Below are 27,485 nucleotides of genomic sequence, written 5' to 3'. Positions count from 1 at the left end.
GTCCGCGGCCCCTGGGGCCGGACCGTCTCGGCTGTGCAGTCGGTTCTGATCAGGCGTTTGGCAGGGACACCTCTAGCCGGGGGCCTCGGCCCCGCGGCGCGGCCGTTGCTATGGAGACGGCAGGTGAGGCCGGGGGCGGAGCAGGGGTCCCCGGGGCTCGGTGGGCTCAGCTCCCTGGGGGCCCGGCCCCGAGCCGCCCCCTGCACTGACCGGTCCCGGCGGGAACAGTCCCGCCCAGCTCTGCGCCCCCTTGGCGGGGCTAGCCCAGGGTCCCCCGCAGGCCCGGAGCGAAGCCGGGACTCGCCCCAGCGTGGCCAGGGCCCCTGCTCCCTTCGCTGGGCCGCTGTGATCCCGCGGGGGCGGGGGGCCCCGTCACCGCAACCGTCCCCTGGCTGCTCCCTGGCAACCCTGGGGCGGGGGGCCCCGTCACCGCAACCGTCCCCTGGCTGCTCCCTGGCAACCCTGGGGCGGGGGGCACCGTTGGAATCGTAGAGCCGGAGCTAATGGGGGGACTTTTTGGCCCGAGGGCCACATCTGGGACTAGAAATTGTATGGCGGGCCATGAATGCGTAGACAATTGGGGTTGGGACGAGGGCTCTGTTCGAGGGTGCGGGCTCCGGGGTGGGGCCAGCGATGAGGAGTTCAAGGTGTGGGAGGGGGCGCTGGGCTGGGCTGGGCTGGGGAAGAGGGCTGGGCGGTGCGGGCGGGCTCTGGGGTGGGGCTGCGGATGAGGAGTTTGGGGTGTAGGAGGGTGCTCCGGGCTGGGACTGAGGGATTCGGAGGGCGGGAGGAGGATTAGGGCAGGGTCTTGGGGTAGGGGAAGGGGGGTCTGGGGATGAGGGGTTTGGAGGGTGGGAAGGGGATCAGGGCTGGGGCAGGGGGTTGGGGCTTGGGGAAAGGCTCAGGGGTGCAGGCTCTTGGCGGCACTTACCTCAAGTGGTTCCTGGAAGCAGCAGCATGCCCCGTCCGCAGGCACCACCCCTGCAGCTCCCATTGGAGCACCGGAGGGGGCCATTGGAGCATGTAGGAGCCGGAGGGGGTCATGCCGCAGCTTCTGGGAGCCTTGTGGAGCGGCCCCCAACCCTGCTCCCCGGTTGGTGCACTGTAGGGAGGCCATGCTGTGGTTTCCAGGAGCCACATGGAGCGGCCCCTGACCCTGCGCCCTGGGTGGAGCGCCAGAGTGGGACGTGGAGCGGCCCCAGACCCCGCTACCCAGTGGGAGCTCGAGGGCCAGCTTAAAACGGCTGGAGGGCCGGATCCTGCTTGCGGGCAGTAGTTTGCCCACCCTTGGTCTAGAGCCCCTGCCGGGACCATCCCAGCTATAGTTATTGTGTGGGAAGCCTACACGCAGGGGCTAACAAATTTATTAGAGCATAAGCTTTCGTGGGCTACAGCCCACTTCATCGGGCTGTAGCCCACGAAAGCTTATGCTCTAATAAATTTGTTAGTCTCTAAGGTGCCACAAGTACTCCTGTTCTTTTTGTGGATACAGACTAACTAGGCTGTTACTCTGAAACCCTACACAAAGGGGGTGTCCTAAGGCACAGGGATGTTAATGGACCACTTTACCTTTAACGGCCCCTTAGAATATGTGCTGTTTAGCATAATGACAGGTTTCAGAGGGGTAGCCCTGTGAGTCTGTATCAGCAAAAACAATGAGGAGTCCTTGTGGCACCTTAGAGACTAACACATTTATTTGGGCATAAGCTTTCGTGGGCTAAAACCCACTTCATCAGATGCATGAAGTGAAAAATAGAGTAAGAAGAATATATATTATAGCATATGAAAAGATGGGAGTTTCCTTACGAAGTGGGGGGTCAGTGCTAATGAGCCAATTCAATTAAGGTGGAAGTGGCCGATTCTCAACAGTTTACAAGAAGGGGTGAATACCAAGAGAGGTAAAATTACTTTTATAGTGCTAATGAGGCCAATGCAATTAAGATGGCCCATTTCCAGCAGTCGACCAGAAGGTGTGAGTATCAGCAGAGGGAAAATTACTTTTTGTAGTGACCCATCCACTCCCAGTCTTTATTCAGGCCTAACTGTTAGTCTCTAAGGTGCCACAAGGACTCCTCGTTATTTAGCATAAGTAATCTGTTCGATCTTTTATTTAGCTGTGACACTCTGAGTACCTCGCGACCCCCGACCTGAGGAAGAGCTCTGTGTAGCTTGAAAGCTTGTCTCTCAGCAACAGAAGCTGGTCCAATAAAAGATATTACCTTACCCACCTTGTCTCTCTAGCTTCTGCTAGTGAAAGAGACAAGCTTTTGAGCTACATGGAGCTTTTCTTCAGCACTTTGAAAATAAAACACAGGGTGTCACACCCTTATGCACTTTGAAAAGTACCTTACTCCATGAGTATTGCCATTGAAATAAAGTAACATGCTACTCAGCATGAGGAAGCGTGCCTGACTGGCACATAGTGTTTTTATTTTCAGTGTCTGTATCTGACCCTGAATATTGTTAAGAGTATGTGTGAGCTGTAAATTTTTTTATACTCTCTGGCAACATGACCCTTGCCGTTCTTTTTGACCCTTAGGCTTTATTAACTGTAACATTCTTAGTCTGTATTTTTAGCAACGTTTATATCCTGGCAGTCTTAAGTCAACGTTTAGGGTGTCTGATGATAGTGATATATAATGATGCCTGTTTTCAGTGACTAAATGGGAGTCCAGAATAAAAGCATTTGTGTAGTAGAGGGTGGTCTTTAACTACAGGTTAAACAAAATTGCACTGGAAAATTTGGGCATACTTCAGGGGTGCTGGAACAATTTATATAGTGGGGGTGCTGAGACCCATTGATACAAACTGTAAACCCTGTATATAATGGAAATCACTTCAAGTCGGGGTGCTGCAGCACCCCCAGACCCTTAGTTCCAGCACCTATGGCATACTTTGAAGTGATTATTTAAGACAGGAGTTTGCCTGGCTGAGGTGGGATCATTAACGCATGACACGCTGTACTATTAGTTACTTATAGTGAGTCTAACAAAATCTCTAGTGATGAAATGGATAGATGGGAAAGAGTGAGGAGTATCTCTTGTCTGATGCTTATGCACCTGAAGTCACTCTCGTGGTTATATGTGTGGCTCTCAGGTTTTTGAAATGGAGGAAACTGGAGCAATAGATTTTTGTGCTTTGGAGAGAGAACTGCAGGCTGCTGTTGCTGCTGATGAAAAGTATCAAAGAGAAAACGATGCCAAGTTCCGAGCCGTTCACCAGAAGGTGGCATCCTATGAAGAATTCAGGTTTGCAGGATTTTGTTTTCTATGGTGAATCACAGAATTGGGAATATAACAATCAAATGTTTCTTTCATCAGGATGAAAGTTTCATGTTAGTTAATCAGAGAATCAGAGAAATGTAGGCCTGGACGGTAGCTTGATAGGTCATCTAGTATAGTAGTCCCCTGTGCTGAGGCAGGAGTTAGTTTTATCTAGATCAGGGGTGGCCAGGCTGGGGCTCCGGAGCGCCATGCGGCTCTTCCGAAGTTACTATGCGGCTCCTTGTCTAGGCACCGACTCCGGAGCTGGAGCTACAGGTGCCAACTTTCCAGTGTGCCGGGGGGTGCTCACTGCTCAACCCCTGGCTCTGCCCCAGGCCCTGCCCCCACTCCACCCCTTCCTGCCCCCTCCCTTGAGCCTGCCATGCCCTCGCTCCTCCCCGTCTCCCTCCCAGAGCCTCCTGCACACCATGAACCAGCTGATCGGGAGGTGTGGGGAGGGAGGGGGAGGTGCTGATTGGCAGAGTTGCCAGTGGGCAGGAGGCGCTGGGAGCGGGGGCGTGGAGCTGATGTGGGGCTGCTGACGTATTACTGTGGCTCTTTGGCAATGTACATTGGTAAATTCTGGCTCCTCCTCAGGCTGGCTACCCCGGTCTAGATCATCCCTGACAGGTGTTTGTCTGACCTGTTCTTAAAAACTTCCAGTGACAGAGATTCCACAACCTCCCTATGTAATTTGTTCCAGTGCTTAACTACCTATATACGTAGGCAGTTTTTCCTAATGTCTACTCTTCTCCCTTCCTACAATTTAAGACCATTACTTTTTGTCTTGTCCTCCGTGGTTGAGAACAATTTATCCTCTTTAAAGCAGCCTCCTCTTTGAAACAACCTTTTACGTACTTGAAGACTGTTATCGTGTCCCCCATCAGTCTTCTCTTCTCCAGACTACACGAACCCAATTTTTTCTATCTTTCCTTGTAGGCCTTATTTTCTAGACTTTTAATCATTTTTTGTTCCTCTCCTCTGGACTTTCTCCAATTTCTCAACATCTTTTCTGAAGTGCATTGCCCAGAACTGGACACAGTACTTCAGTTGGGGCCTTATCAGTGCTGACTAGACTGGAAGAATTACTTTTTGTGTCTTGTTGCAATGCTCCTGCTAATATATCCCAGAATGATGTTCACTTTTTTTGCAATGGTATTACATTATTTACTAATATTTAGTTTGTAATCCACTATAACCCCCAGATTCTTTTCTGCAATACTCCTTCCAAGGCAGTCATTTCCCATTTTGTATTTGTGCAACTGATTATTCCTTCCTAAGTGTAGTACTTTGCATTTGTCCTTACTGAATTTCATCCTGTTTATTTCAGACCATTTCTTCAGTTTGTCAAAATTATTTTGAATTCTAAACCTGTCCTCCAAAGCACTTGCAACTGCTCCCAGCTTGGCATCATATGCAAATTGTATAAGTGTACTCACTATGCCATTATTCAAATAATTTGTGAAGATATTGAACAGAACCAGAACCAGACCCAGGACAGATCCCTGTGAGACCCCATTCGATATGCCATTCCAGCTTGACTGTGACTACTCTCTGAGTACCTTTTTCCAACCAGTTATCATCCATCTTATATAGGTTTGTCTAGGCCAGAGGTGGGCAAACTACGACCTGCGGGCCACATGCGGCCCACGGGACTGTCCTGCCCGGCTCTTGAGCTCCTGGCCGGGGAGGCTAGCCACCAGCCCCACCCCTGCTGCCCCTCCCATCCCCCCCATAGTTACGCCGCTGCATGGGCAGCGCATCTGGCTCCATCTGGGCAGCAGGGCTGTGAGTTCCTGCCACTCTGAGCGGCATGGAAAGGGGGCAGTGGCGGGGGTTGGGTAGGGAGTCCCGGGGGGCAGTCAGGGGACAGGGAGCAGTTGGATGGGGCAGAGGTTCTGGGGGGGGAGAGTGGTCAGGGGTCGGGGAACAGGGCAGGTTGGGTAGGGCATGGGAGTTCCGGGGGACCTGTCAGAGGGCGGGGGTGTGGATAGGGGTTGGGGCATTCTGGGGACAGGGAGCAGGGGGGTTGGATAGGTGTGGGAGACCTGGGGGGGCCTGTCAGGGGGCGGGGGTGTAGATAGGGGTCGGGACAGTCAGGGGACAGAGAGCGGGGGGGGGTTGGATGGGGGTGGGATCCTGGGGGGCTGGTTAGGGGCAGGGGGTGCCGGGAGGGGGCGGTCAGGGGACAAGGAGCGGGGGGGTTGGATGGGTCGGAGGTTCTGAGGGGGGCAGTCAGGGGGCAGGCAGTGGGTGAGGGCGGATAGGGGGCGAGGGCCAGGCTGTTTGGGGAGCACAGCCTTCCCTATCCAGCCCTCCATATAGTTTCGCACCCCGATGTGGCCCTCGGGCCAAAAAGTTTGCCCACCCCTGGTCTAGGCTATATTTCCATACTTTATTTATGAGAAGGTCATGTGAGACAGTATCAAAAGTCTCACTAAAGTTGAGATATATCACATCTGCTGCATCCCCTCATCCACAAGGCTTGTTACTCTGTCAAAGAAGGATACTAGGTTGGTTTTACATGATTTGTTCTTGACAAATGCATTTTGACTGTTACATATCTCCTTATTAACTTCTAGGTGCTTACAAATGGATTGATTGATTATTTTTGCTCCATTAGCTTCCTGGATAACAAAGTTAAGCTGACTTTGTTACTCCTGAGGGCATTCTGCGCCAAAAAATTAAAAATTCTGCGCACAATATTTTAAAATTCTGCAAGTGTTATTTGTCATTAAATAAATGCAGAGGCTCCAGCATGGCAGTGGGGAACATGGACCACTGGCTGCACGAAGGTGGGAGATTGCCTAGCAGCTCCCCCACTCCCGGGACATGGACTCAGCAGTGAGGCTGCATCCGACCCAGACACAGCACAAGGTCTGGGCCTGCCCCAGAAACACCCTGGGATCTTGCCCCGCTGTGCCAGGTGTACCAGATGTGGGGCAGGCAGGCTCAACCAGGCAGGATTCAAGTGTGGAGGGGCTCAGTATGGAGGGATCCAGGTGTGGGGTGAGAGGGTTCTGTGTGGGACAATCTAGGTGCAGGCAGCTCAGTGGAGGGTCTAGCTGGGGGGTGGGGTTGGATGCACAGAGGCTCACTGGGGGGGCAGGTTCCAGGTGCAGAGGTAATGGGACTCTGCAGGGGCTTCCAGGTGAAGGTGGTTGGGGCTCAGCGAAGGGGTCTGTGTGCTGGGGAGTGGGGCTTGGTGGAGTGGGGGTCTGGGTGCAGCTAGTTGGAGGTCAATGGCGTGGGGGTCTGGATGTGGGGGCTCAGGGTGGTGCAGGAGGCGGGGCATCAGGGTGGGTGTTTGAGTGCATGGAGCTCAGTGGGAGATGGTCTGAGTGCAGGGGTGGGGGGAGCCGGAGGCAGGGGATCTGGGTGCAGGGAGGCTCCTGATGCAGGGGTTGAGGTTCAGTGGGGTGGGGTTTGGGTATGGAGGGCTGAGAAGTTCTGGGAGTACCAGGTGAGGCTTGGCAGGGGTGTCTGAGTAGGGGAGGTCCAGATGCACAAGGGTTGGGTGGATGGGGGAGCAGCTGCCCCCATAGCTGAGGAACTATGTGAGGAGGAAGCAGGGGAGGATGCTGAGCTTCCTGCAGCTGGGAGAGATTTCTGGGGGTGGTTCTGACACAGCCCCAGCCACTGCTTGCAGGGGAAGAGGAAGTCCCGTCCTCTCCTGCCTCCAGCTCAGCCGGGACTAGCAGCTGATCCCGGCTCAGGGTAGGAGCCACTGGCAGGGGTGTCCCCAGCCCTGCAGTGATTTACCTCTCTGCTGGCTGCCTGAAACAATGTATCTGTGCAGCTAGGGCGTGGTGCGTGACTGCTCTTGCAGCTTCCCTTTGCTTCCCTGTCAGAAAGTCATTTTCTGTGGGGGACATGAATTCTGCGCATGCACAGTGGCAGGGAATTCTCCCAGGAGTAAAAACTTGTCTATAATTCCCTGGATTGTCCTTAATTCTCCTTTTTATAGCTAGATACTATATTTGCCCTTTTCCAGTTCTCTGGGATCTCTCCTGTCTTCCATGAGTTTTCAGAGATAATTGCTAATGTCTCAGATATCTTCTCAGTCAGCTCCTTGAGTCTTCTAGGATGTATTTCATCAGGCTCTGCTGACATAAAGACATCTGCCTTGTCTAAGGCTTTGTCTACCCTGGGAAGTGAAAGACAAAACTTTTGTCGTTCGGAGGTGTTAAAAAAACAGCCCCCAAAAGACAAAAGTTGTGCTGATGACAAGCACCGGTGTGGACAGAGCGTTGTCAGCAGAAGCGCTCTCCTGCCAACAACGCTAATGTTGCTAGCTGGGGTGGAAGTTTTTTGTTGGCGGGAGAGCTCTCTCCTGCTGACAAACATCGGCTACACTGTGCGCCTTTTAGCAGCATGGCTGTAGAGGCGCAGCCATGTCGCTAAAAGCTGCATAGTGTAGACATAGCCTGAGCCCTTTTCAACTTGTTCTTTCCCTATGTTAGCCTCCGATCCTACCTCGTTTACACTGATTTTCACTGTTAGTTGCACAATCGCTGCTAACCTTTCTGGTGAAAATTGAAGCAAAAAAGGCATTTAAAACTTTGGCTGTTGCTGCCTTTTCTGTTATTGTCTCTCCCGCTTCATTGAGTAATGGGCCTACCCAGTCCTTGGTCTTCCTCTTATTTCTACTGTATTTGTAAAATGTTTTCTTAATACCCTCTATGTCTGTAGCCAGTTTAATCTTGTTTTGTGCCTTGGCCTTTCTAATTTTGTCCCTACATGTTTGTCCCTACATGTTCCTTCGTAATTTGACCTAGTTGCCACTTTTTCTGTGATTCTTTTTTGAATTTCAGGACGGAGATCTCCAGGTTAAGCCAGGGTGGTCTCCTACCATACTTCCTGTCTTTCCTATGCATTGGGCTAGTTTGCTCTTGTGTCTTTAATAATGCCTCTTAAAAACTGCCAGCTCTCCTGAACTCTTTTTTCCCCTTAAGCTTGCTTGTAACAGGATGTTTTCTTTATTCCATTGTCTTTATTCTGCATGTCTCCCTCCTATCATTCATTAGAATCATGAACTCTTATCGTTTCACGATCACTTTCATCCAAGCTGCCAACCACCTTCAAATTTCTCCCTATTTGTCAGAATCAAATCTAGAACACCCTCTCCTCTAGTTGCTTTCTCTACCTCCTGCAATAAAAACGAGTCTCCAATGCACTCCAAGGACTTGTTGGATAATCTTTGCCCTGCTATGCTATTTTCCCAACAGATATATGGGAAGTTGAAGTGTCCCATCCCCATCAAGTCCTGTGTTTTGAATTATTTTGTTAATTTAAAAAAAGCCTCATCCACCTCTTCTTCCTGGTTAGGGGTCTGTAGTAGACCCGACCATGACAGCACCCTTGGTTTTTACCCCTTTAATCATTATCCAGAGACTATCAACAAGTCTGCTTCCCACTTCTATCTCAACTTCAGTGCAAGTGTGTATACCTTTGACATACAAGGCAACACCTCCTCCTTTCTTTTCCCTGCCTGTCTTTCCTGAACAAGCTGTACCCTTCTATGACAATATTGCAGTCATGTGAATTATCCCACCAACTCTCTGTGATGCCAGTTATGTCATAAATGTGATTATTCGCTAGTATTTCTAGTTCTTCCTGTTTATTCCCGTACATCTTGCGTTAGTATACATGCCCACATTCCCCTAAGATTCTGACCCTTCACACAGGTTCTTGTTTTGGACTTACATGTGGGCTTTTGTCTCCTGCCCCCATCAAACCTAATTTAAAGCCCATCTCACTAGGTTAGCTAGTCTGTATCCAAAGATATACTTCCCCTTGATAGATGGACTCTATCTCTGCTCAGCAGTCCTTCTTCTCAGAGCAGCATCTCATGGTCTAGGAAACCGAAGCCCTCCTGGCGACACCATCAGTGCAGCCATGTATTTATTTCCAGGATATCTATCTCTGCCTGGGCCCCTACCCTTGACGAGAAGGAATGATGAGAACACCACCTGTGCCCCCAACCAGTTCACCCTCACTCTCAGAACCCTGTAGTCACTTCTGATCTGCTCAGGGTGAGACTTTGCATTATCATTATTGCCCACGTGGATGACCAGCATAGGGTAGTAGTCAGAGGGCTGGATAATCCTTGGCAGTCCTTCCATAATGTCTTGGATATGGGCCCCAGGATGCCATGTCAGGCCAGCAGATGGATGCCTCCATCATCCTTAGAAGGGAATTACCGACCACCACTACCCTTAGTTTCTTCCTGGAAGTGGTGGCTGCGATCCTCCCAACCTTTGGGATACATGGCTTCTCCCCCTCCACCCTTGGGGAAATTCCTCATCCCTTGTTGCCAGGGTAGCATACCAGTTTTTTATCTTTCTAGATAGTGGTTTGGGAGTGGGGCAGGGGTGGGGAGCACTGCCTGCTGCCAGAAGTAACCAGCAGCCAGCTTCCTCCCTGTGAAGGAGCCATTTTCTCCTCCCCTGGTGACGCTCCTTCAGTCCTGACCAGCTGGATTGCTGCCTCAAGCTTGGATGTTTCCATATGAATATTTTCAATTAATTCCTCATATGCATGGATGCTCCTCAACCTAGGCTCCTCCTCCTGTAGCTCTCCCTCCTGCTTCCTGAGAGATTGTACCAGTAGGCCCCTCTCACACTGGATGGTCCCCCCAGCCTGGCTTTCTGTGATGGGGAAATGCAGGCCACAGTTTCTGCAATTCCACATCAGGACCTGGTAGAGACATCCATGGCTGGGTTGTCTTGTCTGGACGCAGGAGCAGGTGGAGGAGCCAGGAGCAGTGTCGGCCTTGGCGATGTAGCCTTTCTGAACCATGCTGAGTTTACTCTTTCTCCCTCCTACAAACTCCCCTGTTTGCTAGCTCCCTTTGGTCACTTTGCATCTGGCTTTTAAGCCCTTCTTTCCTACAAGGGAAGAGTGATCAAATGAATGTCCTGCAGTGACACAATTGCATCTTTCACTGGCATCCTGTCGGTTTTGGGAAATGAAGTAGGGGTTTGGTGGGTCAGTATTTAGATGAGAGACCTCAAGGAGATTCTTTGGGTGCAGAAGGAGGTAGAGATGGCACTCTTATTGGTACTATGAGACTACTGCTCCAGCATTGTGTCAGAGGTCACTGGGCTGTTAGAGGTGCTACCTTTTCAGAAGACATAAAACTGAGACCCTGGCCACCTAGGGTGATTAAAGATCCTGTGACACTTTCACAGTAACAGTGCTAACTCATGCCTTGATCAAATTACGTTTTGGGTAATTAAATTCAATCTCCCTAAATTGTTCCTGAAGCTTCAGTTGAATAAGGTAAGTCTTTGCTTCCCTTTAGGGCATGTCTACACAGCAGGTCTGACACATGTTTAAGCCCAACCCCCTTCTCCCCAACCATCCACATATAAATCCCCAGACAAGTTCCTGTATGTCATCAGAACTTGAGCTTGCTAGCTTGTCTGGGGGCATAGGTACAAGCCTGTGGCCCACTGTAGTGCATGTCTCTGCCCACCCACTATAGAGTGAGGATGTAGCTAAAGTACATGTTGCCCGCCAATGCTATCCAACAATTCCCAAGCTGTTAAACATATGCCATGTTAGACCCCAGAAGTGTTTGTATGTCCTCCTTCCTTTCCATTTATTCATCCATCTGTATCCAGCTATGTCATAACCATACAGCTAAGCATAGCCTAGAATTCCTCCTTATCTGTAAGGGGTTAAGAAGCTCAGATAACCTGGTTGACACCTGACCAAAAGGACCAATGGGGAAAGAAGATACTTTCAAATCGGGGGTGGGAGCGGGCGGGACGGGGGCGGGGGAGGGAGAGGAAGGCTTTATTTGTGCTCTTTTTTTGTGTGTGTTCTCTGGGGAAGCAGAGAAGCATCAGGTCAGAAAACTCTTTCTCCTAAAATCATCCTAAAATGAGTCTTAATATTGCAAAAAGAGTAAGTAAATAAGGCAAGGCGCGTTAGATTATCTTTTGTTTTTTAGCTTGTGAATTTTCCCTGTGTTGAGAGGGAGGTTTATCCTTGTTTTTTTGTAACTTTAAAATTTTGCCTAGCGGGTAATCTTCTGTGTTTTGAATCTGATTACCCTGTAAAGTTACCTTCCATCCTGATTTTACAGAGGTGCTGCTTTTACTTTTTTTTCTTTATAATAAAGTTCTGTTTTTTAAGAATCTGGTTTACCTATTTGGTTGGTATATTATTCTCAAGCCTCCCCAGGAAAGGGGGTGAAGGGGCTTGGGGGGATATTTTAGGGAACCAGGAACTCCAAGTGGCCCTTTTCCTGAATCTTTGTCTAACTCACTTGGGGGTGGCAGCAGTACCCATCCAAGGATAAGGAAGGATTTGTGTCTTGGGGAAGTTTTTAACCTAAGCTGGTAGAAATAAGCTTAGGGGTCTTTCATGCGAGTCCCCACATCTGTACCCTAGAGTTCAGAGTGGGGAGGGAACCCTGACAAGCTACATTGTAGTTTTTCTCTTTTTAATCTTTCTCAGAATCACTTCCATGAGTTCCCATCACATCCAGTTCTCAGCCTTTGCTATGCTACTGTCCAAAGCTTCCTCTAGCAGTCAGCAGTTGCCCTGTACTCTGATTCCAGCACCACTGTTGAAGTCCCTGTTGTCATGGGAGAGACAGGCTTGGTCTACACTACAGAGTTAGGTCGACATAAGGCAGTTTACGTTCGCCTAAGTCTGGAAGCAGCTACACTAAAATGTTGCTTCAACTGAGTAGATCGCTCAGTACACGACTTAATAACTCCACCTCTGCAAGAGGCCTAGTGCTTAGGTCAATGTAGTTAGGTGGACACAGTGTCAGTGTAGACACTGCATTACTTATGTCGACTTTAATGGTCTCCAAGAGATGTCCCACAATGCCCCACCATGACTGCTCTGGTCACCCTTTTGAACTCCACTGCCCAGTGCCCACGTACACAGGTATATGCCTCCCCCCCCCTCTAAATCCCTGCAAATTTTTGAAATTCCATTTCCTGTTTGCTCGGCATGGAGAGCTTACCTAGCAGCTGACCATGCTGCAGCTGCCCTCCTGCCTGGAGTAACCAGGAGGTGGTGGATCTCCCAGGACTGTGGGGAGAAGAGGCTGTGCAGCACAGCTCTGATCCAGCCATGAAAACATAGATATCTATGAGCAGATCGCTCCGGGCATGGTGAAGAAGGGCTAAGAGAGGGACCCTCAGTAGAGGCACATGAAAGCCAAGGAAGTGCGGCAGGTGTACCAGAAGGCAAGAGAGGCCAACAGTCACTCTGGTGTGGAGCTGCAGCCATACCTCTTTTACAAAGAGCTGCATGGCATTTTTGGCAGAGACCCCCCACCCCCAAGAGCCATAACTGGCCATCAGGAAGTTTAGACTTGAAATTAGACAAAGGTTTCTAACCATCAGAGGAGTGAAGTTCTGGAACAGCCTTCCAAGGGGAGCAGTGGGGGCAAAAGACATATCTGGCTGATAAGTTTGTGGAGGGGATGGTATGATGGGATAGCCTAATTTTGGCAATTAATTGGTCTTTGACTATAGGCGGTAAATGTGCCCAATGGCCTGTGATGGGATGTTAGATGGGGTGGGATCTGAGTTACTACAGAGAATTCTTTCCTGGGTGTCTGGCTGGTGAGTCTTGCCCACATGGTCAGGGTTTAGCTGATCACCATATTTGGGGTTGGGAAGGAATTTTCCTCCAGGGCAGATTGGCAGAGGCCCTGGGGGTTTTCACCTTCTTCTGCAGTGTGGGGCACAGGTCACTTGCTGGAGGACTCTCTGCACCTTGAAGTCTTTAAACCATGATTTGAGGACTTCAGTAGAATCATAGAATATCAGGGTTGGAAGGGACCTCAGGAGGTCATCCAGTACAACCCCCTGCTCAAAGCAGGACCAATCCCCAACTAAATCATCCCAGCCAGGGCTTTGTCAAGCCTGACCTTAAAAACCTCTAAGGAAGGAGATTCCACCACCTCCTTAGGTAACGCATTCCAATGTTTCACCACCCTCCTAGTGAAAAAGTTTTTCCTAATATCCAACCTAAACCTCCCCCACTGCAACTTGAGACCATTACTCCTTGTTCTGTCATCAGCTACCACTGAGAACAGTCTAGATCCATCCTCTTTGGAACCCCCTTCCAGGTAGTTGAAAGCAGCTATCAAATCCCCCCTCATTCTTCTCTTCAGCAGACTAAACAATCCCAGTTCCCTCAGCCTCTCCTCATAAGTCATATGTTCCAGTCCCCTAATCATTTTTGTTGCCCTTCGCTGGACGTTTTCCAATTTTTCCACATGCTTCTTGTAGTGTGGGGCCCAAAACTGGACAGAGTACTCCAGATGAGACCTCACCAATGTCAAATAGAGGGGAACGATCACATCCCTCAATCTGCTGGCAGTGCCCCTACATATACATCCCAAAATGCCATTGGCCTTCTTGGCAACAAGGGCACACTGTTGACTCATATCCAGTTTATTGTCCACTGTAACCCTTAGGTCCTTTTCTGCTGAACTGCTGCCTAGCCATTCGGTCCCTAGTCTGTAGCGGTGCATTGGATTCTTCCGTCCTAAGTGCAGGACTCTGCACTTGTCCTTGTTGAACCTCATCAGATTTCTTTTGGCCCAATCCTCTAATTTGTCTAGGTCCCTCTGTATCCTATCCCTACCCTCCAGCGTATCTACCTCTCTTCCCAGTTTAGTGTCAGACATAGGTTAGGGGTTTGTTACAGGAGTGGGTGGGTGAGATTCTGTGGCCTGCGTTGTGCAGGAGGTCAGATTAGATTATCATAATGGTCCCTTCTGACCTTAAAATCTATGACTAGTTACCAAGGCCATTCTGTGTCTGGAGATTTTTATTATCAATAGTCTCCATCTGTACCAGCTGGCATACCTGCATACACCTCCCCTGATCTTGGGCACCCACCCCTGTTCTCCGAATCAGTTTTCTCCAGTTACCTAGGCCATGTCTACACTACAGAGTTAAGTTGACTTAAGTTACATTGATGATCATAAACCGCTTTGGTTGTGCGTGTCCACACAACGCTCCTTGTGTCAGCAGAGTGTGTCCACAGTCAGTGCTCTTGCATCAACAGAGAAAGTGTTGCATTGTTGGTAGGCTATCCCACTGTGCAACTCACCCCTCTCTGCCTCTGGGAGCTCTGGGAACGGATTGCAGTGCATCATGGGGACGTGCTTACCATCCCATGATGCAGTTCTTTCTGTCCTATCATTCCATGGGCTTCCAACTTTGTTTCATGATGTTTTTCAACAGCCCTTGTTAACTGTGTGCCCTTCATCTCTGCCTGAAAGCATGGATCCTGAACTGCTCACCCGTCTGGTAATGAGTGTTATGAACACAATGCAGCTGGTCCTGCAGTATTTCATAAGCTGTGAATCAGAAAGTGAATTGGTGGTACCTGCCCTGCTGTGTGCCATGGAAAGAAATAATTCAAGATTGCTGCTGGCATTCATGGAGCAGCTGCACATGGACCTTCGGTACTGGGCTCAGGAAACAAGCACTGAGTGGTGGGATAGCATTGTTATGTAGGTCTGGGATGATAAGCAGTGGCTGCAGAGCTTTTGGATGCACAAATCTACCTTCCTGGAATTGTGTGTGGAGCTTGCCCCAGCACTCCAGTGCAAGGGCACCAAAACGAGAGCTGCTTTCACTGTGGAAAAGCGAGTGGTGATCACTGTGTGGAAGCTGGCAACTCCAGACTGCTACCTTTCAGTCGTGAATCAGTTTAGAGTTGGAAAGTCCACCGTGAGGGTTGTGATGATGCAAGTGTGCAGGGCCATTAATTACCTTCTGCTGCAAAGGACTGTGACTCTCAGTAATGTGCATGCAGGAAATACTTGATGGCTTTGAGGCAATGAGATTCCTTAACTGTGGTGGAGTGATAGATGGAACGTATGTACCAGTTTTGGCCCTAGACCATCTTGTGACAGAGTATATGAACCGGAAGGGCTACTTCTCCAGGGTCTTGCAGGTGCTGGTGGATCACCGAGGCTGTTTCACTGACATCAATGCAGGGTGGTCAGGGAAGGTGCATGATGCTCAAATCTTTAGAAACACTGAACTGTATAGAAAGCTACATTCTGGGACTTTCCAGACCAGAAGATTCAATCGGGGGATGTGGAAATTCCCATAGGGATCTTGGGAGACCCGGCCTGCCCCTTGGTCCCATGGCTCACAAAGCCTTACACTGAGAACCTAAACAGCAGCAAGGAGTGCTTCAATAACAAGTTCAGCAGGTGCTGAATGATTGTTGAATGTGCCTTTGGCTGATTAAAAGGTCGCTGGTGCTGCCTTTTTGTCAGGTTAGACCTCAATGAGGAAAATATTCCAATAGTTATCGCAGCCTGTTTTGCGCTGCATAACATTTGCAAAGGGAAGGGGGAAAAGTTTCCTCAGGGGTGGAGCACTGAGGTAGATCATCTGGCTGCTGATTTTGAGCAGCCAGATACCAGGGTAATAAGAGGGGTACAGCAGGGGGAGTATTCAAATTAGGGAGGCTTTGAAGGAGCATTTTGACAATTATTCCCAGTAATGTGGCTTTAAGTGATGCATTCGGCCAGGCAATGTTTACTTGCTGCCTTGAATGATCCCTGTGGTGCTTGCTTTCTGAACATTAATCATACTAGATATCAAAGTTCCTATGCTGGAGCAAAGCTGCCACGGCACAGCCTCCTCTCCCCACAGATCCAGCAGATCCAACAGTTCTGGTGTATTCCATGCAGGAGCGCGTTTACTGTGGAAAGCCGGCATGGTCAGCTGGGAAGATGCTGTGTGAACTGTCCCCGCTGAGCAAACAGGAAGAGGAATTTCAAAAATTCCAGGGCCTTTAAACGCAGGAGGGGTGCACACATGTGTACCTTCAGGGCAGTGGAGTTCAAACTGCTGACGAGAGTGGTCATAATGGATATTGTGGGACACCTCCTGGAGGCCAATTAGGGCAACGCAAGCAAGCACAGGACCTACACTGACGCTGTGTCACTCTAACCATGTTGCAAACAGCCCTATGCCTCTCTTTGAGTTGGTTTTATTATGTTGGTGTAGCAAGGGAGTTACATCGGCAGGAGGAACATTGCAGTATGTACACCTCCACTGTTTTGTCGATGAAAGCTGACTTTTGTTGACAAAACTGTGGAGTGTAGACAAGGCTCTATACATGCAATAAGGGCTCAAGCTTCCTGCTTTCTCTAAGGCCATATCTGCACTACAAATTTAAGTGGGCCTAACTTATGTCCGCATACAGCTGTTGCAGTAATTACATCACTTGTGCATGTCTACACTTTGCTTCTTGTGTCGGCAATGTGCATCCTCACCAGGAGTGCTTGAATCGATTATACTGTCAGTGTGAGACATTGTGGGACAGTGTTTCACAGCCAGTAACAGTTCACGTAAGCAGTACAGTGTCTACTAAATTGTATCTAAATTTATGTGAGCACAAGCTTTCGTGAGCTACAGCTCACTTCATCGGATGCACGTATCTCACGAAGGCTCATGCTCAAATAAATTGGTTAGTCTCTAAAGTGCCACAAGTCCTCCTTTTCTTTTTGCGGATACAGACTAACACGGCTGCTACTCTGAAAAGTGTCTACACTGACACTGCATCGACCTAACTACATCGACCTTGACTCTATGCCACTCACAGAGGTGGAGTTATTAAGTTGGTGGACCTGGGCTGTTAAATCAGCAGGAGTGAAATTTAAGTGTAGACACTTCCGTAGTGAGGTTGATGTAAACTGCCTTGCATCGACTTAACTCTGTAGTGTATACCAGACCTTAGAGATAGCCCAATGAGGATACAAAGATCTGTAAGGATGAGTAATAGCTTCCTTTCCAAAGGCTTAACTACCACTTTGAAACCTCATTTCACAGACCAGTATGCAGGTCTCTGACACACACTCGCTCTCTCCCTCTCTGTCGTTAGTGTGACGAAGTGGGCCTGTTCTTAATGTTTCCTCCGAATATTGTGGGGGTGCCTCAGTTTCCCCTATGCAGTTCTTAAGTATCTAGGGGGTGGGGTAAGGGTGTATGATCATTGCAAAGCCCTAGAGGGCAGGTGTGTGCAGGGGTCTGGACACAGAGAATGGCCAACACCCTGTTTCCTGGCAACTGATGGCCTGGGCCCTTTCCCCCCTGCAAGGTGAGAGCTGAAGGGTTGGAGAACAAAGGAATCAGGTGACCTCCTGGCCCGGGAAAGGAACAAAGCCCAGAGGAGGAGGGGCTGGAGGGAGTTTCAGTTTGGGGCTGGCTGGGACATGGAGTGAAGTGCAGACGTGGTTGTCTGGCTCACTGCCCCCCAAAATGGACCCAGCTGAGGGGTCCCGTTCTCTGCACCTGCAAGCTCTGTTTTAGACCATGTTCCTGTCGTCTAATAAACCTTCTGTTTTACTGGCTGGCTGAGAGTCCCGTCTGACTGCGAAGTTGGGGTGCAGGACCCTCTGGCTTCCCCAGGAGCCCCACCTGAGTGGACTCACTGGGGGGAAGCGCACGGAGGGGCAGAGGATGCTGAATGCTCTGAGGTCAGACCCAGGAAGGTGGAAGCTGTGTGAGCTGTGTGTCCTGAAGACAGGCTGCTCACAGGAAGGCGACTACCCCAGAGCCCTGACTGGCTTCATGGGGAGCAGTTCCAGAGCATCGCCCAGGGACTCCGTGACAGTTAGGAACTATCAGTTAGGGACAGAGGTCCAAACTCTCTGTCACAGTGCCCTTAGCCCCTTTTCATTCTGGGATGACAGGTTTCAGAGTATGAGAGATCAGACTTGAGAAGTGGAATTAGATCTCTTGCATGTTAGTCTGTGTAGTAGTAAGCAGTAACTGGGAACATATAATCTGGCCACAAGAGATTTTGTGATCTTGATTTGAACCCAGATCTTTTACATGGTAGAACTTTGCACTACAAACTCAGTGACTGTGCCAGTCTCACAGAGAGGAATCAAACTGGAAATGGCGCTAATTTCAAGAGGATATTTGCTCTTGCTGGGTTTACTGCTCCCTCTATATTTCCTGCAGGGATATTGTGCTAGCATCACACCTGAAACCTCTAGAGAAAAAGGACAAAATGGGAAAAAAGAAAAACCTTCTTTGGAATTCCTATGCTACCCAAGCTAATGGCAAGCAGGACAGAGAGATGGAGCTAGCCCAGGTGAGGAGGAAAACTCCATTAGTGTTTGTCTACACACAAAAGTTAATTCAAATTAAGGTAGGGTGTGAATTTAAAATGCAATAGCTATTCCAGAATAATTCCATGTATGAACACTTATTCCAGAATATGAGTACCTTGTTCTGCTTTAGTTTAATCTACTTCCAAAGTGGATTGAGCTGATGAGGGCTTGTCTACACTTAAAAGTTAATTTGGTTGGCGGGGGTGAATTTTAAAGCACAATAGCTTTAGCACAATGTGTAGACAAGCAGTAAAAGAAATCTCCAGAATCACCACAGTAGATCAGACCAACGGTCCATCTAGTCCTACATCTTATCTCTGACAATGGCCAGGACCAGCTGCATCAGAGGAAAGTGCAAAGCAGCCCCTAGGGAACAATCTATATAATAATATTCCAGGATTCATCTGGGTGTCACTCTGAAGCATAGAATGTCTTCTGAGTCAGTGTGAAATGGTGGAAACAGCCACAAGCATGGCTGAAAGCTCTTTTTGTTTAGAATATCAGCTTGTTCAGTCATCCCTCGGATTGCTGGTCTGTTACTCTCCAGTTTTTTAGTCCTCAGCCATTCTGATGCTATGAATTACACCCATGTGACAGCAAGGCATGCATTTGTCTATGCCATGCCAAGAGTTCTAGCCATTGTGATATGAGAGCTAACTCAACCAATCAGTATCTTTATGCTACATGTAATTTGTATACAACAGTTTCATTGGTTGTAATGAGTGATATAAGGGAGACTGCACAGATGGTGAATTACTTGGACCAGTTGCCACAGTTCTTCAAAGGTTGAATTGCCACCCATATAACTTTACATAAACTCCCCCAACAAATCTGTGCAAACTCCCCACCATAACACACATACCCAGACAAATCAACACAAATCTCCCAGCATCATCCACACACAAATCAACACAACAAGCCCAAACACATAGCACCACACTCACCACAGCATACAACCCCTCATTTGCTACATACACAAATCGACACACATCTCCCAGCATTCCCTCAGACGCTGTTCAACACAAATCTCCCTGCACCACCCCTCAAATACAAATCAACACAAATTCCCAGCACAACTCCTCCAGACACAACCACACACAACATCACAACCAGCACACACAATAACCCCTAACACACATAGCCCCTCACCACAGCCCATACCTCTCATTCACCTACTGCACAAATCAAAAAAATCTACCAGCACAACACACACCCTCACCCACTCTCACTCATACTTACCATAAACTTGAGTGGCAAAGCCATTTTGACTTTACGAATTAAACTCAGTGATAGCACAGCCTTTCAGTTACCAGTTATGGAATGACCTGTCCAGAGGGAATTCTGCTCCCAACCCCCACCAGCTGGTGGGATTCTGCACCTGTTTTATGTAACTGTTATTGACCATCTTTTTCATCCAGGGATGGGATGGACTCCCTGAAACGTCTGCAGACTTTTACAGATATTGGCGCAGATGCTTGAAAAGTGGACAGGAAAGATACCAGTTCCTGTTTCAGCTCGGCGGTAAGGACCTGGGCAGAATCTTTCAAGCTGATGTTGGCTTTGGCCTCCTGGGTGAATTTCTTGTGGTGCTGGCCGAGCATGCCTGTAGGGAAGACAGAGAAGCTGTCCTTCAGATATTACAGAGCCTTTCTGGGACCAAGCGCTTTGGACTAAATGTGGCTCTCCTGAGCCAGGTGGAGAAGGATAGCTGCAGGGACTTGTTCGGGAAACTACAGCGCATGGGCAGGAATTGTGGTGCTGATGGCCTTCCCGAGGGCACAGTTGAAGCAGGTACAGCTGCTTTGCAGGAAGAGCAGAATGAGGCTGAGAGAGAAACCCATCTGGGGGGGGCTGGCCAGCGAAAGGAGGCAGATGACAGACTAATTAAAGAGCTGGTGAAATGTTACTGCGTTAGCTGAAGGAGCACAGGCTCCCGCTACAGCTCACGCTCCACCAGGATTATAGGAGCTGAGGGCCAGGAGGGACCTTTCCTGTACTGCTCTATCAAAGATGGAGGGACAGTGAGAGACCCGTTTTCTACAGAAAGTTGTTGATTGAGTTTTACTTTGTACCTGCTTCACCTACTTAGAAGAATGGCCTGGTACAAATAAATATTAGTCACCAGAAGGATTATCTTGGGGAAGGGGCCATCACACAGGAGACAACACTTGCTGTGAATCAGTAGTACTGTATTGAATATATTGTTTGGGGATGGGAAATATCACTCTAGTATTAGTGGGAGAAGATGAATCCCCCTCTATTCTTTTCTCTGGCCACGCGTTTTTGGTCAACAGGGGATTTTAGAAACATAAGCAGCTGTATTATAATAGTTAAACAGTAACCGCCAAGTGTGGAATGGGTTCATGTGTACAGCCATATCTAGGACTGATCTGACGCCCTGCTTAAACAGAACCTGGAATAAATATATGGAATGTACATTGCTAATTTCCACAGTCATACTCCTGAGGGCATTCTGCACCAAAAAATTAAAAATTCTGCAAATTTTATTTGTCAGATAAATGTGGAGGCTCCAGCATGGAATTGGGGAGCACAGGCCACTGGCTGCACAGAGGTGGGAGATCACTCTGCAGCTCCCCCCAGGACACAGTGTCAGGACTGGGCCTGCCCAAGAAACACCCCAGGGCCCTGCCTCTCCATGCCAGGTGCACCAGGTGTGGGCAGGCAGGCTCAGCCCAGCAGAATCCAAGTGTGGAGGGGCTCAGTGAGGGGGGATCCCGGTGTGGATTGAGAGGGTTCTGTATGGGGCAATCTGGGTGTGGGGAGCTCAGTGGGGGATCTGGGTGTGGGGGGGATCTGGAGGCACAGGGGTTTGTTGGGGGTTCTGGGTGCAACGGTAATGGGACTCTACAGGGGGGTCCAGATGAAGGTGGTTGGGGCTCAGCGGGGGGGGGGGAGGGTTCTGGGTGTGGGCGGGATAAAGCTTGGCATGTGGATCTGGTGTGGGGGTCCAGATGCTGGGGGGAGTGGAGCTCAGTGGCGTGGGGATCCAGGTGCAGCTGGTTGGGGCTCGGTGGGGTGGGGATCTGGCTTTGGGTGACTCATTGGGGTGGTCCATGTTCAGGGGGAGTGGGGCTTGGCAGGTGGGGTTCTGGGGGCGTGTGATGTGTTAGGTCACGGAAACCCCCTTTGGACTGCCACCTGATGTGCTGGGACTACCTCTGAGCCCATTTTCCCTGGCAGCTTGGGACTTCAGTACCCTGTCTTGTTGAGCCAGACACACTAGCCTGCTGTAAACACAGACCCAGGTCTGAACCATGTCCCCCACAAGCTGCAGACTTAACTGAAAACAGCTTAAGAAATGCTCCTGTCTTCACCACCCAGATACCCAGCTCCTAATGGGGTCCAAACCCCAGATAAATCCATTTTACTCTATATAAAGCTTATACAGGGCAAACTCATAAATTGTTCACCCTCTATAACACTGATAGAGAGATATGCACAGCTGTTTGCGCCCCCAGGTATTAATTAGTTGCTCTGGGTTAATTAATAAGCAAAAAGTGATTTTATTAAATATAAAAAAGTAGGATTTAAGTGGTTCCAAGTAATAACAGACAGAACAAAGTAAATTACCAAGCAAAATAAAACAAAAACACGCAAGTCTAAGCCTAATACAGTAGGAAACTAAATGCAGGTAAATCTCGCCCTCAGAGATGTTCCAATAAGCTTCTTTCACAGACTAGATTCCTTCCTAGTCTGGGTCCAGCAGTCACTCACACCTCCATAGTTACTGTCCTTTGTTCCAGTTTCTTTCAGGCATCTCTTTGCGGTGGAGAGGCTATCTTCTGAGCCAGCTAAAGACAAAATGGAGGGGTTTCCAGGGCCTTTTATATTCTCTCTCTTGTGGGTGGAAACCCCTCTGTTCTCCTGTGCAAAATCACAACAAGATGGAGCCTGTAGCCACTTGGGCAAGTCAGATGTTCATGCATGACTCAGTTTTTTGCAGGCCAGTGCCACTGTTTACATGTTAGTTTGAACAGGAAAGCTCAGATGTGGATTGGCATCTCCCAAAGTCCATTGTCTGTTAAATGTTTCTTGATTGGGCACTTACTGAGAATAGTCCTTTCTCAAGAAGCTGAGAAAATGCTTCACTGAGACTACTTAGAATCAAACAAGTTCATAGCCAATACTCATAACTTTGAATACAAAAATGATGCACAAATACAGACAGCATAATCATAACCAGCAAACTATAACCTTTCCATGGACACCCCACTGAACCTCCTCTGTACAAGACCTGGTGCAACCATAGGACCCTGGTTGCAACAATGATCTGTACGGTCACAGTTCCTGTCAATAACATCACAGGGGGTGAGGCTCGGCGCAGGTGGGGAGTCTGGGTATGAGGGGGTCTGGATGCATAGGGGTGGGGTGGATGGGGGAGAAGCTCCCCATACAGTGATCTCTCCCCCTGCAGCTGAGGTGTGATGTGTACAGGAAGCAGGGAGTTGTGGGGAGGGGAGTTTGCAGAGCTTCCTGGAGCTGGGGTGGAAATCTGGGGGTGGGTCTGACCTCGCCCTGGGTGCTGTGCAGAGGAAGAGGAAGTCCCATCCTAACCAGACCAGCCGGGGCAAGCAGCTGAGCTCTGCTCAGGGTGGGAGCCACCAGCCCGGTCTTCCCAAGTCCCATACCCTGTATGTGAATAGCATATTGGGTTGCATTAGTAGAAACATTGCCAGCAGATTGTGGGAAGTGATTATTCCCCTCTATTTGGCACATCTGGAGTATTGCGTCTAGTTTTGGGCCCCCCACTACAGAAAGGATGTGGACAAATTGGAGAGAGTCCAGCAGAGGGCAACAAAAATGATCAGGGGGATGGGGCACATGACTTAGGAGGAGAGGCTGAAGGAAGTGGGCTTGTTTAGTCTGCGGAAGAGAAGAATGAGGGGGGATTTGATAGCAGCCTTCAACTACGTGAAGGGGGGTTCCAGAGAGGATGGAGCTCAGCTGTTCTCAGTGGTGGCAGATGACAGAACAAGGAGCAATGGTCTCAAGTTGCAGTGAGGGAGGTCTAGGTTGAATATTAGGAAAAACTATTTCACTGGGAAGGTGGTGAAGCACTGGAATGCGTTACCTAGGGAAGTGGTGGAATCTCCTTCCTGTGAGGTTTTTAAGGTCAGGCTTGACAAAGCCCTGGTTGGGATGATTTAGTTGGGGATTGGTCCTGCTTTGAGCAGGGGTTGGACTAGATGACTTCCTGAGGTCCCTTCTAACCCTAATCTATGACTCTATGAAATCCAGTGCCCCCAGCTCTAGCTTTTGGAAAGCTGAAGGCAGGGAGGGCTTAATGGCCTAAGTGTCTGGTTTGAAATCCCAAGACCCCCTGGAACCATGGGGTCAAATCCAGACAGTGCTGAGCCCTCCCCATCCATCTCTCCCAGAGGGGTACATGGGATCCAATGTCAACCAAAACATTAAACAATGGAGGTCTTGTCTGCTCTGCATCAGTGTTCACAACCAATGTTTGCCCTGATATTCTGGGCAGGATAGAGTGGTGGAGGGCAGATCTATCAGCCCTAAAATGATGAAGGCCCTGTTCCCTACGAGCTGAAAAAGGGTGACCTCAAGTTAACTAGAGACACCTGGGCCCAGTTAAGGGCTCCAGTGACCTTTAAAACCCCCTTTTCTGGTGAGAGAGGGGAGGGGAGAGATGAGAGACAGGCTGCAGCCAGGGCAAGGGCGGGGGGAAGGAGGAAGGAAAAGCTTCCTCTGGCTGGAAAGCAGTCTCCCCTCCCTATAGGGAAAGAAACAAAGATAACGCTGCTTGGGGAAACCCTGGCTAGTAGGATCCTGTGTAGTACGGTAGCACCCGGGAAGAAGAGGCAGGGAAAGCTTTTCTGTTTGCACTGGGGGACTCTGTTGTTTTGCTGAAAGGGACTTCTTGGGCCTACCGTGAGGCCCACCGTATAAGAAGGGAAAATAGAACAGGAGTGAAGAGGAAAACCTTCCAGAGTCAGACTGGTTTATTCCAGCCCCCATTGCCTGGGAGTAACGCAGAGGCCGGTGAGGCATGGGAGGTGCCCTGCCACATCCCACAGTTGTGCTGTGTGCCAATGATTTATATGGCTGTTGCCTTCCACTCAGAGGTGGCTGCGTTTCCATGGTACCTTTGTGTACATGCCTGTAACATGCTTTGGGCTGCGAGGGCTTGTTTCTTTCCTGAGACGCCCATTCTCAGGGCGGTGTTCACATTCTAGAACCGACGTGAGACAAAAATAGAAGGTTCTAGAGTTAATGTCTCTGAACACCCAGTCGATAGCCTTGAACCTTCAGCACAGGACAAACACGAAGTTCTTTCAAACAGTACACTCACCTTTTACAATAGCTTCCCCAGCAAGCATTTGGCCGTGATGAGATAATCCCAACTGCTATCTACCTTCTCCCATCAACCAAAGCAGTTCCAGAGGGGAGAGTCTACTGCCAAACTCGACTACAAAACCCATACTTATATAGTGAAACATATTAAAATCATCTTTGTCCCAGCGCTGTTCTCTGGCTGTTAACCTTAGTGACAAGAGGATCAGTAAGGATCTTGAGATGTTTTGATGCCGTTCCATCACACTGCTTGATTGAGGATCTAGACTGGTTAATGGAGATGAGGCTGGTTGGAATTGCCATTCTCCTTGGGATGGCAGATGTTCTCCATGCCTTTGCAATCATGGAGAAGGAAGATGTATTCAAGAAAACACCCTGCCCAGCCTTCCTGATGTTTGACAATGCTGCCTACTTGGCTGACATGAGTTTTGAGCTCTCTTGTAAGTGCAAGCCAGAGGAAGTCACCTCAGTCGTGTGGTACTTCCAGAAGAGCATGGGCAGCCGGCAGACCAAGGTCTTAACCGACTTCGATGGAACCATGTTCTTGGACTCAGGCCACATCCGTGTGGGCAGCCACATGCTGAAGCGCTTCAGCATTAGGATGTTCAGTCTCATCGTCTTCCGGGCCCAGGTGGAGGATTCAGGCCACTATCTCTGTGGTACCAAGGAAGGGGACTTCTTCTATGGCTATGATGTGGATGTGCAGTCCTCCAAGGCCATCACTGTGGCCTTTGAGGACAGGAACCAGCACCCACAGAAGGATCATACAGAAGAGCATTTCAGCGTGTTCACCACCTTCTGGGACTGGACCAAGTGTGACCGCTGTGGAGTGAGAGGTGAGCAATGGAGAATTGGTCTCTGCTACGTGAAAAGCGCCTACCTCTACCCCAGGTACCGCACAGTCCCGACAGACGTGGTGTCCTGTGGCTCAAGATCTGTCCCTAGGCGCTTCCAGGGCACCATCCGGCTCAGGAAGCCTGAGGTTGTCATCCGAAGCTGCCTGACGCCTTGTGTAAAGAGAAAGGGCCCCGAGGAAGGAGTGCTGTCCATCTCCAATCTCATTGCAAAGGTTGGCCAGAAACCCTGGCTGCCCAAAGTCCCCATTCAGTTCCACAAGCAACACCTCGGCAGCGGTCTGATAATTGCTTGCCCCGGGGCCAGGCCAGAGCATGCAGTGGCGTGGGACAAAGATTCAACTCGACTGTACCGCACCAGCTTCCTCATTGGGGTCAACAAAAGCATGCGGGTCTTCATTGACCATGGCAACCACCTGCACATTCGATTTACCCAGCTGGACGACAGGGGCACTTACTACTGCTGGCGTGAGGGGCAAATGGTTGCTGGCTTCCGGCTCTCCGTGCGGTTCCAAGGTGACCGTAAGCGAACCCTCGATGACCCTGAGACGAGATATGCCATCAAGGCCATCCTCACAAGCTATGTCCTCATCACCATGGTGTTCGTCGGCATCCACATCAGCCGCTGCTGCTATTATGCGTTCAGATGCACTCTCTTGGGGTAGCCTCGCTGACGAGCGCTGCCTGCAGGCCAGGGAAATTATTTCTCTTGTTTGTTCATGATTATGTCTTGGAACATTTTCGCTTGGGCTATTGGGAATTTTTCTAATGCACGTTAGCAATAAATACAAGCAAAATGCTACCCGTGCATGTTCATTCATTTCCTTTCATTGTGGAGAAAGAGAGAACTGAACCCTAATGAGAACGGCATTCAGCTTGTTAGAGACAGAGTCTGGGAACCAGGACTTCTGGGGACTGTTCCTGGCTGTGCCATTGACCTGCTGTGTGACTTTGGGCAAGTCACTCAGTAAAATAATACGAATATTTTGCACTTACTTAGGGCTAGTCTACACTAGAAGTGCTACATCAGCACAGCTACGCCGCTGTGGCATGTCTGGTGAAGATGCTGTATGCCCCTGGGGGAGCTCTCCCATCAGCATAATTCCACCTCCGCCGAAAGTGGTAGCTATGTTGGTGGGAGAAGCGCTGTCCACACCGGCACTTAGGTCATTGCAACTTTCGTCGCTCGGGGGGTGGCTTATTTACACTCCTGAGAGACATAAGTTACGCCAAAGTAAGTGGTAATGTAGACAAGGCTTTATTTTTCCTAGCCAAGGGTCTCAAAGCATTGTATGAAGACGGTTAAGTACCTTACTATTATCCCCATTGTACAGGTGGGAAACTGAGGCACAAGGGGCCAGCTTTTCAAGGGCTCAGCAGCCAACATGCACCACAGTGCGCTGGGCTCTTCTGAAAGTCCAACCATTTATCTTGGCATCTAAAGGGGAGCTGAGCTCTTTGGAATGCTGCCCCCAATTGCAGGTGTTGAGCCCTTGGAAATTCTGGCTCTAGTCTGATGGCTCCAGCAGCAAGTCAGTTCAGCCCCTCCCCAGAGCACCTGTTTGTAGGCTCCTCATGAAGGGTTCCTGCTGCTCAGCTCCCCCATCCTCATTGTCTCCCCTGTGCTTGGAAAAAGTTACCCTCGGTTCTTCTCTCTCACGTACACACCCAGAACCATAGGGTGCCCTGCGGGGAGAATCTCCAGCCTAAACCCCCAAGCCTCAGGGTGGGGCACAGGTAGGGTGGCCAGATGTCCCGATTTTATAGGGACTGTCCCGATATTTGGGGCTTTGTCTTATATAGACACCTATTATCCCCCACCCCCATCCATATTTTTCACACTTGCTGACTGGTCACCCTAGGCACAGGTAGGTTCCTTATCTCTCTCCAACCTCAGTGGGC

At 49.6% G+C, this 27,485-nt stretch overlaps 1 protein-coding gene across 4 annotated transcripts; it reads left to right on the top strand.

The window, feature by feature from the left end:
• Positions 1-10: 10 nt before the first annotated feature.
• LOC140904047 (Ig-like V-type domain-containing protein FAM187A) lies at positions 11-26,370 on the top strand. 4 transcript variants are annotated; one of them, XM_073326250.2, is made up of 5 exons: positions 11-123; positions 3,097-3,248; positions 18,245-18,377; positions 19,815-19,917; positions 24,924-26,370. In XM_073326250.2, the coding sequence occupies exons 2-5, from the start codon at positions 3,106-3,108 to the stop codon at positions 26,246-26,248; spliced, it is 1,704 nt and encodes a 567-aa protein (XP_073182351.1). In that variant the 5' UTR covers positions 11-123; positions 3,097-3,105; the 3' UTR covers positions 26,249-26,370. The 4 variants fall into 4 exon arrangements, with proteins under 4 accessions (XP_073182351.1, XP_073182348.1, XP_073182349.1 ...); XM_073326247.1 differs by lacking the exon at positions 11-123 and adding an exon at positions 130-549; XM_073326248.1 differs by lacking the exons at positions 11-123; positions 3,097-3,248 and having other exon boundaries at positions 18,290-18,377; positions 24,898-26,370.
• The last annotated feature ends 1,115 nt before the right edge of the window (positions 26,371-27,485 follow it).

Source organism: Lepidochelys kempii, chromosome 27, assembly GCF_965140285.1.
Source record: "Lepidochelys kempii isolate rLepKem1 chromosome 27, rLepKem1.hap1, whole genome shotgun sequence".
Classification (NCBI taxonomy): Eukaryota; Metazoa; Chordata; order Testudines; family Cheloniidae; genus Lepidochelys; species Lepidochelys kempii.
Note: the sequence above shows the minus strand (reverse complement) of the source record. Positions and strands in the feature narration are given on the sequence as shown.